At 46.5% G+C, this 10,734-nt stretch overlaps 2 protein-coding genes and 1 non-coding gene across 4 annotated transcripts; 1 reads left to right on the forward strand and 2 right to left on the reverse strand.

The window, feature by feature from the left end:
- Nucleotides 1–298: 298 nt before the first annotated feature.
- Nucleotides 299–2,292, reverse strand: mrpl58 (mitochondrial ribosomal protein L58). The gene is made up of 6 exons (XM_037464688.2): nucleotides 1,898–2,292; nucleotides 1,511–1,535; nucleotides 1,357–1,416; nucleotides 1,198–1,280; nucleotides 895–1,064; nucleotides 299–794 (listed from the first exon to the last, which is right to left on the reverse strand). Exons 1-6 carry the CDS (start codon nucleotides 2,057–2,059, stop codon nucleotides 710–712), a joined length of 585 nt encoding a protein of 194 aa, XP_037320585.1. The 5' UTR covers nucleotides 2,060–2,292; the 3' UTR covers nucleotides 299–709.
- Nucleotides 2,239–2,310, reverse strand: trnaq-cug (transfer RNA glutamine (anticodon CUG)). The gene has a single exon. It is a non-coding gene; the product is annotated as a tRNA-Gln (tRNA).
- A 96-nt stretch (nucleotides 2,311–2,406) lies between these two features.
- daglb (diacylglycerol lipase, beta) lies at nucleotides 2,407–10,296 on the forward strand. Of its 2 annotated transcripts, XM_037464687.2 has the most exons (16): nucleotides 2,407–2,691; nucleotides 3,384–3,478; nucleotides 3,592–3,743; nucleotides 4,126–4,300; nucleotides 4,401–4,668; nucleotides 4,827–4,949; nucleotides 5,057–5,184; nucleotides 5,347–5,473; nucleotides 5,587–5,670; nucleotides 6,305–6,382; nucleotides 6,482–6,562; nucleotides 6,775–6,902; nucleotides 7,070–7,138; nucleotides 7,508–7,580; nucleotides 7,658–7,911; nucleotides 9,251–10,296. In XM_037464687.2, exons 2-16 carry the CDS (start codon nucleotides 3,384–3,386, stop codon nucleotides 9,444–9,446), a joined length of 2,031 nt encoding a protein of 676 aa, XP_037320584.2. In that variant the 5' UTR covers nucleotides 2,407–2,691; the 3' UTR covers nucleotides 9,447–10,296. The 2 variants fall into 2 exon arrangements, with proteins under 2 accessions (XP_037320584.2, XP_037320582.2); XM_037464685.2 differs by lacking the exon at nucleotides 2,407–2,691 and having other exon boundaries at nucleotides 2,699–3,478.
- Nucleotides 10,297–10,734: the final 438 nt, after the last annotated feature.

A 10,734-nucleotide genomic window follows, 5' to 3' on the forward strand; every position in this document is an offset into this window, starting at 1 on the left:
CGCTATTGTCGTCAAGAAGGTTAAGTCAACACTAATCACTTAACAGTCATCGTTATTTAACACACTTGGAAAAGAAATGCTATATAGTTACTAAGGCAGCTCAACGACACAACTAATGTATATTGCTATATATACCCTCGATGACGGGTCTTACACATCGGAGCAGAGTGGCGCAGCGGAAGCGTGCTGGGCCCATAACCCAGAGGTCGATGGATCGAAACCATCCTCTGCTATTTTTTTCTCTTTGACCGTATCAATCGATTTCTGCGTAATACTTCTTCGTAAACCTGTTCCTTGAAACCCTATTTGATAAAAGAGTTAAAATACAAATGCGTTCATTTATGTCCACTCGCTTTGTATTCATTGTTTATTTTGATGTCTACATTTAATAAGCACATGTCCAACTATTCTTGTAGGTAAATTACCTCTCTGTTGGAATAAAGCAGGCACTTGAGCATAAAAAACAGGTTTACAGTGGCAATACAACCAACATTTCTGTGCAACGCAAACAATCTGATGTGTTAACACCATGTAACAGTAACAGAATCATTTATTACTGTTTTGTCTATTTATGGTATTTAAAAGAAAAATGTTTCTACGTGCTTCTTACTGGACAAGAATTTGAAGACTAAATAATTTACACTGGACATAAAAATGATCTGTAACTATTGACAGGAAAACTCATTGGAGGTAGAAACGTGACAGTCAATCAGTCAAAGTCCACTCGTCTGCTCTTCTTGAGAGCTGAATTGATCTTCTTCTGTTGGAGTCGCTCCCGGTTCCCCTTTTCTAACCTGCACCAAAAACACATTTCACAACAAAGACCCGCAGAGGACACATTCACAATCAAAGTGGAAGCAAAACGGTGTGCTCCATCACCGGGTGAATGAGTACCTGGCTGCCCTTAGAGCCACATCCTCTGCTGTTGGCTCACAGGGCTTCTGGCTGGCCTCGGCGAGAATGGCAGAAATCTTGTGGATACAATCAGCAAGGTTTCTCTGCTGACTCCTGCTCAGCTCCGAGGTCACCAGAAGCTCCCCGGCTTTGTTGATGCGGTTTTTGTTCTGAGCCGGGAAAACAGAGAAATGTGAATGGTGGGTTTTTACAAATCAGCCATTTGGGATGAGCACATGATCTGGTGCAAATGCAAAGATCCATTAAGAAAGAATGAAATATACATAAATGACACAAGCAGACCTTTTCAAAGACGTTCCGTCGAACATCTTCAGGGATCCAGTCGGCTGTAAGCACGTGGAATCGGACCTCTGCTTTTGTGCTGACTGCGGATTGAGATGTCATTACACAATAGGTCAAGATTCAACTGCATGTTTAACAATGGGGTTAAACTTTGAGAACCTTTGTTGACATGTTGACCACCCGGCCCGCTGCTTCTGCTGTAAGTTACCATCAGGCGGTCTTTGTACCGAAAACAGAACAAACACATTATTGTTAAATAATAGAATGGAAAAATACTTTTTTGTAATGCTTGAATATGCATTTGTATATTTACCCACTGGAATGTGCACTCGGACGTCCTGGAAAGTGTAGGAAAATAAAACACATTTGTTGCTGGGCATCCTTGGCATTAAATCCATCGTACTTTCAAAGACATCCTTAGACTACGTCATACTACTTCTACACCCATTTGTGTTTTTTTTGGCTGAGTACTGCTCATGTCTACATTCAGCAAAACATGCTATCATGTTTAACGCGGTCTATGCGGAGGTGCCCCCCCCCCCCGGCGCAGCACTGTGTTCCCCGCGTTAATGTCATGTTATGGACATGGGTTGGTCCAGGTTTAGGTAGAGAGAGACACATGTTGACGGGGATATAATATTCGATGTGACACCTTCACAGTCGTTTGCTCCTCCACAATAAGCCTGGACATTTGACTAACCTCCGTGGAGTCTGTCCCTCGCGTCCCGTAGCCCAGGTTCTGCTGCCAATTGGTGTTAATTTGTCTTATGACAACATTCCTTAGCTGTTCATGCTGTGGAACCACATTTTCTCCAGCCCGGCGACATAGTAAATAACAACGCCGTGCTATGTGGGCCGCCATGTTGGACTGACGTCGGTGTGATTAGCGGTTCGCTAGTTAACTCATGTAACGTCACAGTAACTGCTTCAAAACAAAAGCAACGCCTCCGGATTCTGTTAAATCTTTACTTTGATGCTACGTTTAAAAAAATCACATAGACAGCCTCTTCCTGTAAGGAGAAGGTACAAAATGCTAAAGACAGGTTCCACCGAGATTTGAACTCGGATCGCTGGATTCAGAGTCCAGAGTGCTAACCATTACACCATGGAACCTTAAAATAGCCCTCGTAACAATAGATAATATATAGTTACGGCCACTGATAATGGCAATAGTATATGTTGATCTATACCGTGAATACATTTGTTGTCGACAGAATCAAACAACTAACTGCATTGTTTTTGAAGTGCTCTACAGAGTCAGGATGAATAATTTCGTGGCCTTTCTTCCTCAGCTTTATTGCAGTACAACACTAATATATTAGTAGTGTCACCTTTTAAGTTGAATTACTGAAAGTAATGAGCTTTTGCACGATATTCTAATTTTTCGAGTTTCACCTGTATACATTTCGTGTATAAAACACGTTCACATTTGCCCAGGAGGGGCTCTGTCGTTTGTCAAGGTCCTCTTAAAAAGGGGAAGGAGATACCCGGAACGTAAGTGGTGGTCGGCGTTGCAATGGGGTAACATCAGCGGACGAACCGTGCACTGTTATCTTTTTCAAAACAAACCAGCGTTCTACACTAGCTGCCCTTTGTGATACCTAGACGGAGGAGGATGACTTGGATGAATGGAAACAAAGCGTTTTGTTGATATATTACTAGCCACAACAAACAGTGTGTGTCACGCTGGATTAGCTTTCATTTTCCCGGAACAGCTCTCAAGTATTTTTAGCGAACGTTAAATGGCTAATGTCAGCTAGCTTGTCATGCAATGGTAAAGCTAACTTCTGCTAGCTGACGTTAGCCGTATTGGCAACCTTAGCTAATGTCATCAAATCTATGTGTTGACAGGTCGCAAGACGCAGCATTTTAAATTAACACAACTACCACTTCGGTGTTAACTAATGTCGAATTGGGTGAAACCTTAGTTTTAACGTAACGTTACATCCGTCTCACCGTTAGCGTGTAACGTTAGCTTTCTTGCTAATAAACGTTAAATTGCCGTTAACGTGAGGCAATAATGGGCCACGTTCTTTGCCGGCCAGTGTGAAAGGTTAGTTTCTGCTTTTCCGGTGATGTCATGCCTGACTTGAAGTGCCCCTTGTACCCGGAGACCTGGTTCGCTTCACAGGGTTGAAGTGGTAAAGCACCCTCGGTGTTACATTTTGGGCTTGTTTACCCGCAAGATGCCTGGCATCGTGGTGTTTGGTCGGCGGTGGGGGATTGCCAGCGACGACTTGGTTTTCCCGGGATTCTTTGAACTATTCGTTCGTGTACTCTGGTATGTGTTATTTTTTTTTATAACCTTTTTGTTTATGAATATCTGTGATTGACAGATGATTTCTTTGACTGACTAATGATGTCATTCATTGACTCTACTTTGTTTCCCCTCAGGTGGATTGGTACCATGATCCTGTTCACTTATCACAGGGGCCGTTTCGATTGTAACGGCAGGGGATTCCTCCACAGCTATCTGGTCGGACTGCTGGTCATCCTGGCGCTCATCATCCTGTCGCTATGTGCCATCGTCCACATCAGTAGCAAAGGTAGAGCTGCCGTGGTGAATTGGGTCTTCCGCCTTTTTATAAATCCACCTTAAAAATTGATGACAACTGACTGAAACAGTCTTTCGTAGGGGTGGAATTCTCTGTAGCAATATTGTCAAAATACAGGTTATCCAAACAACCACCAATTGTAACTCCTGGTGCGCACACAACAATTGTGCCTTCCCTTTATACTTAAAACGGGTGTCCACTTGCAAAAGGCTCAACTGTCACAACTGTACAAAGGAAGACAGGGGAAACCATTTCAAAACCATCAGTTAACTCTGTCACCCATGGCAACACCGCGTCTCCCTGCTCGTCGAGCAACCACTTTTAACGGACGCAAAGCAACGGCCACATTCCTAATTTGCTGGTTGTTTCTCAGGTACCATAACAAACCCCGGCCCGCGGCGCTCCATCCCTGCACTGGTGTATCTGCGAGCTCTCCTGTACGTCCCCGAGCTGGTGTGGGCGTGTCTGGGAGCCGTTTGGGTGTCCGATGACAGTAAAGGCTGTGATCCTGCCACGGTGGGTGCAGTCATCGCAGCGGTGGTTGCCAGGTAGATTTCCCCCGGGATTTGCCAATTTCCTAGCTTTCACCTTGCTGTAGTTTGGCGAAGAGGCTTTGTTTTTTGACTCCGCATTGCTGTTTCACGGCAGCTGGATCCTCCTGCTGTTCACCGGGTTGGGCGTGGTGTTTGTGTTCGACCCGCTGGGCAACCCCCGCCGTGCGGCCGCCGCCACGGAGCCGCTGGGGGTACGCGACCTGCAGAGCAACGAGGGCACCCAGTTCCTCTCCACGGCCCGCTCCCTCGCCGTCAAGGTGTGGGAGAGCAGGCTGCGGCTGCTGTGCTGCTGTCTGCCGCAGGACGAAAGCCACCGAGCGGCGTTTTCCAGCATCGCACAGCTCGTCGGCGGGTTCTTCTCCGTAAGGGACTCCTCTCTTTCTCTCCATCCGTCCTGTGGTGCGCTTTACGTCCACCAGTTAGTTGATTTGTGGAGACGTAATAGAACGCATCGAGACAAAACAGCGCAACGACAGACACGCGCAATGTACCGACTGTCCCGTGTGTGTGTGTGTCGCAGGACACGGACCTGGTGGCCAGTGACATAGCGGCCGGTTTGGCCCTGCTGCACCAGGAGCAGGATAAGATGGAGCTAAGCAGAGACCCGGACGCAGTGGTCAACCACAGCCCTTCCTCTCCCATCGTGAGTACAGAAGTCTACAGTAGACCTAAACAGCAAGCAAGCAGGCAGTTGGCCGTCACGCAGGTCTGTCGAAATGTTCTCCTCACTCGTCTTTTGCCGTTGCAAAGGGAGAGGACTTGGAGGCGGAGTTGGAGAAGGCGGCTCACTGCATGCGGTTTGCCGCGGCGGCCTACGGCTGGCCGCTGTACGTTTACTCCAATCCCCTGTCCGGGCCCTGCAAACTCAGCGGAGACTGGTGAGTCTGTGGGAACTGTCTAGACCAGCATGTTGGGTATTATTAACTGTTTGAAGGAATAATGATTGTTACGGTTGACAAATGAGTGTCTCTCCTTGAGAGTGAATTTCAGAGTCTCAGAAGAACTGTCTTCTAATCAAGTCGCGTCCTTGTGTGCATCAGCTGTAGAAGTCGTGCTGCCGAGTACGACATCGTTGGAGGCGAGCACCTCGGCTGTCACTTTTCCTCCATCCTGCACAGCACCGGTTTGCAGTACAGAGACTTCATCCACGTCAGCTTCCACAACCAGGTAGGATTCCCCCCCCCCCACCCCTCCCCTCTGTCATGTGTACTCCTCTGGTCACTCGGTGTGTGCATTTTAGAGGTCAGCTCTCAGCCACTCTCGTGTTGTCCTTGTTTCAGATCTATGAGATCCCGTTCTTTGTGGCTCTGGATCACAAGAGGGAAGCTGTTCTGGTGGCCGTCAGAGGAACGCTGTCACTGAGGGTGAGCTGGGACTAATCACTATTCACTCTTTGTTAGTAATAAGTTAATACTAGAGAGCACTTTGTTTTAAATGATCCGCTTTTATATTGTATTTGTAAATCTCTTCTCGTCAAAGACGGTGCGTTCTCATTTGCTCGTACCGCAAAGAAACAACCAACATCATCACGCATTCCCCCCACTAGTATACATCAACGTCACATAATCTAGTTTCGGTCCATGCTTGAGCGTGATAAAGGAATGCAAGCATTGTTTTTTTTTCTCAGCATCAGTTACTTCTGCACAACTTCTTTATGCTCTGCCAGTTCATCCTAATGGTCAGTCACTTCCCCATTTTGTACAGATGTTGTAACTTCTAGAAGAGTGTTAAAGGACGCCAATGGCATGTAAGGAATCCTCTAGACTAGAATAACGCTCTATTAGAAGTGAAGTGTGTGTGTACAAGCGCATCAACACTGAATTTCTGAGTTGATTTTCGTCCAAAAGTCTCAACATTCGTTATAACATCAATTCTGATCAGAGCTTTTCATTCAATTACCCCAGCCAACCTCCCAAAAATTGCTCTACGTATATCCTTTGACCCACAAGGCCGATCCCTGCTCTAGTTTATAAACTCCATCTGGCCTGTGTCCTGCAGGACGTCTTGACGGACCTGTCTGCAGAATGTGAGAACCTGCCCATAGAAGGAGTGTCTGGAGCTTGCTACGCTCACAAGGTGTGTGTGTGGACATTTAAACGCAGCACCCTTCCCCTGTTTTAAGTGGAGAAGCTTTTCCTTTCAACGTGCTGCTTTTTTATTATTTTCCTCTTGCAGGGCATGTGTCAGGCGGCGAGTTACATCTACAAGAAGCTGGTCAACGATGGCATCCTGAACCAGGCTTTCTCCATTGCGCCGGTAAGAAAAGCTCTGTTCCACTGGAGCGTGCTGTCGCCGTGGGAGGAAGTCTGACATGACTCTTATAGGAACGAGCTTACAAGCATTCCACACAACTCTCTTGCTTTCCATACATCCGGTGTTTTATGAGCGCTTATTGCCGTCTGATAACGTCAGCCTTTGCAGAAGTGGTGGACCAATTATGCAACGGGTCTGTGCTCCTGTGTCCGCAGGAGTACAAGCTGGTCATCACGGGCCACAGTCTAGGTGCTGGGACGGCGTCCCTGCTGGCTATCCTCCTGCGTAATTCCTTTCCCAGCCTGCAATGCTATTCATTCTCTCCACCAGGGGGACTCTTGAGGTAAGCAACACTACAAAGTTTGTTGATAATAAACAGCCGGCTGTGGATAGACCTCTTCATTTTTAGGCATGTGTAATCATTTTACTGTGAAATGTTTGCTGTAACTACTCTTTATGCTGTTTGATTTTTGACTAATATAACTGGTGTGTATTTCCCTCTAATCGTAGTAAAGCATTAGCTGATTACTCCAAAGACTTTGTGGTCTCAGTGGTGCTTGGAAAGGATCTGGTTCCCAGGTAATACTTTACGCTTTATGCTGCCGCTCATGTTTTTTAATCCAAGTGACGATGCATAATATCTGTGTGGGGTGTTTATCCTTGTGTCACAATCTTTACTGCGGATTGCTGTTGGTTAAATATATGTTTGTGCGTCACCAGCACTGCAGACTCTTGTCTGTGAGAGGCCAATATGAATGTGCTGCTGTGCAGACTATTATAGACTAGCGTGATGGAGACTATTTTTGGCTCGGCCCTGTAATTACCGGGAGAGAAGGAGAAAATAAGACCCATGCACTACTTTTTCCTTCTTTTTTTCAAAGTAGTTTTTATTTTTTGAAGATTCTGGTCCTCCTTTTTTTAAAGTTTTTATTTTTTTTATTTTTTCAGATTGAGCATTCCCAATATGGAGGACCTGAAGAGAAAGCTTCTTAAAATCGTTTCAAACTGCAATAGGCCCAAGGTGAGTACCGCGGCAAGCGATGACCTCGACCTGCTGCCGTGTGAGCCTCTAAAGACGCCCTCCCCTCTGTGTTTCAGTACCGCATTCTGCTGCAGGGGTGTTGGTACGAGCTCTTCGGGGGAGACCCTGACGACTTCCCCACCGAGATGGACAACAGGAGGGAGGAGGAGCTGACCCAGCCGCTGCTGGGGGAGGAGTCACTCATGATTCGCCACTCGTCATCCTATCAGAGCTTGGCGTCGGACGACTCACCCGCCCGCACGGCCGCCCACTTACCCCTCTTCCTGCCCGGACGCATTCTGCACATCACAGAGGACGGACCGTCGCGGAGGTTTGTCTCCGGATGTAGTCCATTCGTCCTCTTCATGCACGCGGATCCATGACGCCGTGACTACAGAAGCATTTGCTACAGAAGCAAGCGGCAAACCCACTAAATAACCGTGTGCGTCCGTATGTAACACGGCGTCCGTTGCTTTAACTAGAGCAACTTAAGTCTGCATAATTCGAGTGGCATGGCGGAAGCAAACATGTGTGCAATGGTGCATAGGTCTTAGATGCAGGTGTCCTCGTTTGCAGAGATGGGACCAAGCCATTGTTATGCAAGTCACAAGCAAGTCTCAAGTCATTGCCCTCGAGTCCCGAGTCAAGTCGAGTCAAAGACGAAGCAAGTCCCAAGTCGAGTCATAAGTCAAAGCCAACAAGTCTCAAGTCGAGTCAGAAGTCGTACCATTTTATTTTCGAGTCATTTCGAGTCCTTTTATTATAGTGGGGACGGGGAACCCTGGGTGATGGTGCGCTGCCTCACAGACCTAGAAGGGAAGGGTAATGGTGGATCGACTGTGACTGTGTTATAGTGCTGTAACACTCACCCCAATGGTGCAGCGTAAATAAGGAGGCGATGACTGGCTTGCAACTCCGGTGCATTTATTTATATAAAACAACTCAACTTCGGTCACTGTTGGCCGTCACCGCGCCGAACAAACACTTCCGCATACACGGCCCCCCAAAACTCGGGTTGTCTCGCGTAACTACAGCTGGTAACGGAGCATAACGTGAACACATGCAACATCTGCATAACTGATTAACTAATAACTTTAACTCAGCTCATTACACTACTTTAAAACGGACGTTGACATAATGTTGGCGAGGATTTCCATCGGAGTCTGAATCCGGGTTCAAAAATCCCGATTTTTGTATCCATGAACGAGCTGTCTCGTTGATACGGTCAAATGGACTGCAGTGATTGGATGTCGTGCAGGCAGCGCGCGCTCTCTGCATACAGGTGGCGCACATTTTTTGACAGATGCAGATAAACAGAGCGGCGCGGCCGTGTGAAAATGTTTTCCCCCAGTTTTCATGGGAAGTAGCAAGTCTCCTCGAGTCAAAAGGCCCGAGTCCAAGTCAAGTCACGAGTCATCGATGTTAAAGTCCAAGTCGAGTTGCAAGTCTTTGTACGTTTTGTCGAGTCGAGTCTCGAGTCATCAAATTCATGACTCGAGTCCAAGTCACATGACTCGAGTCCACACCTCTGCTCGTTTGCCTGTAGAAAGCTCAAAGGCTTTTACAAGTGTTTCACCTCAATAAGTCAAACACTCCTCTACCAGATATGTGTCAATGTTTGAAAATGGAAATTGCTAAAAATTCCTCTTGTCTCCCCTTTTCACCCCCAGATCCTGCTTTTCCCAGGTGCGCTTCCGGGCTGACTGGTCCAATGAAATGGCGTTCAGGAGTATTTTGATCAGCCCCAGGATGCTCGCCGATCACATGCCCGACGCTGTGCTGCAAGCACTCAAGAGTCTGACCAGCGAAAGGCCCTTCTCCCTGTGCCCGTCGTCTTTAAACGGCAACCAGCACAACGGCGTCTGAGAGGCGTGGCCGAGGCCGACTCCACGGCCCTGTGCTCCCAGACTCCACCGTCTTTTTTCAAGCCTGCTACAGTTTCATCAACTCCACACCTGATCCAAGACCCCCATGGATACTTGATGCTCTTCATTCTGACCCTGCTTGCAGAACCGATCCCTAAGGCCCCTCATCTCATGCACATTTGGATAGAAGATTGTTTTGGCTGTGCCACACAGGACCGAACATGATCAGTTAAGGCGCAGGAACTATTTCTTAAAAAATTGCACTTTTAATTTTGGAATTTAAACCATTTGTTTTACTTCCAACACCCCGAGTTACTCCATGAATAACTTAAAGCCATGATCTTTGAATGTGTGTTGTGCATAATGTTTTGCTGTAATGTCAGTGTTCTACATTGTATGTTCCACGTCGGTGGGAGATGACCAAGGGGCAGTCGGATTCTGGATGTATGGACGCTGGGGGTATCGTTTACGTCGAAATGTGGACTGAAGCATTGCGTCTTTATAGTATTGTGACTGTGATGAGTCTGTCTTGTCTTTGTTGTGTTGAAACATCAGGGTGAACAGTGCCTATGCATTCTAGAAAAATAAGTCGACCGATGCTTTAAAGTAAAGGGCAGAGCCGAGTGCAGTGTGTTTACAATTATTTCTGCATATCCCATGATGCAGTATGAATAGTGCATGTTGTTGAAAAGGGTAAGAAAGATTGGAATCTGTTTACTTGCCATGAATATCACCGCATCTTCAGGTAAGGACTGATATTTAAGTTTGAGTCAAAGTATGCCTGCATAATTATTACACATTCAATAGATTGTATTGGACGTGTTGATGCAAATAAAAGGTCTTGTTTAGCATTCTCCATGCTTTGATTATTTCTTTTTTTTTTAATAGGAGCAGTTACAAATTACAGCAACCTGCTGAACTTGACCCAAGTGAACTCCATTTTACGAGGCTTACAAATGGGATTAATCTGTTATTGAAGGCATGAGTCATTGGGAGAGGGGAGTTATGATTGTAAAAAAAAGCATTAGTTTTTACTCGCTAACCGGCCCTGTTTAGCATGTGACGAAACAGCGACGTCCCGTCAAAGGCACGTGACATCTTCAAGGGGTCCTCGTCACTCCCGTTACTGGACCATGCGGATCCAAGTGCCGGCTGCCCGAACATTAGCAAAGTGGGCTCAACAACATTTTCGCTTTGAAATCATGTAAGAAATTAGTTCAGCATAACGACATTGTGTGTGTGCTGTAGAATAAACAGGGAGGAAATGTTAATAAACCAGCGAATGAAAT

This window comes from Pungitius pungitius, chromosome 21, assembly GCF_949316345.1.
Source record: "Pungitius pungitius chromosome 21, fPunPun2.1, whole genome shotgun sequence".
Taxonomy (NCBI): Eukaryota; Metazoa; Chordata; class Actinopteri; order Perciformes; family Gasterosteidae; genus Pungitius; species Pungitius pungitius.

What these genes read in the sequence shown, in the direction of transcription:
- mrpl58 (XM_037464688.2), bottom strand. Translation starts at nt 2,059, where the DNA reads ATGGCGGCCCACATAGCACGGCGTTGTTATTTACTATGTCGCCGGGCT. An exon ending in CCGAGTGCACATTCCAGTGG is followed by an intron (nt 1,417 to 1,510) that starts GTAAATATACAA and finishes TTCGGTACAAAG; the next exon opens with ACCGCCTGATGGTAACTTAC. An exon ending in GACGGAACGTCTTTGAAAAG is followed by an intron (nt 1,065 to 1,197) that starts GTCTGCTTGTGT and finishes TTCCCGGCTCAG; the next exon opens with AACAAAAACCGCATCAACAA.
- daglb (XM_037464687.2), top strand. Translation starts at nt 3,384, where the DNA reads ATGCCTGGCATCGTGGTGTTTGGTCGGCGGTGGGGGATTGCCAGCGAC. An exon ending in ACAGCCCTTCCTCTCCCATC is followed by an intron (nt 4,950 to 5,056) that starts GTGAGTACAGAA and finishes GCCGTTGCAAAG; the next exon opens with GGAGAGGACTTGGAGGCGGA. An exon ending in GAGGAACGCTGTCACTGAGG is followed by an intron (nt 5,671 to 6,304) that starts GTGAGCTGGGAC and finishes TGTGTCCTGCAG; the next exon opens with GACGTCTTGACGGACCTGTC.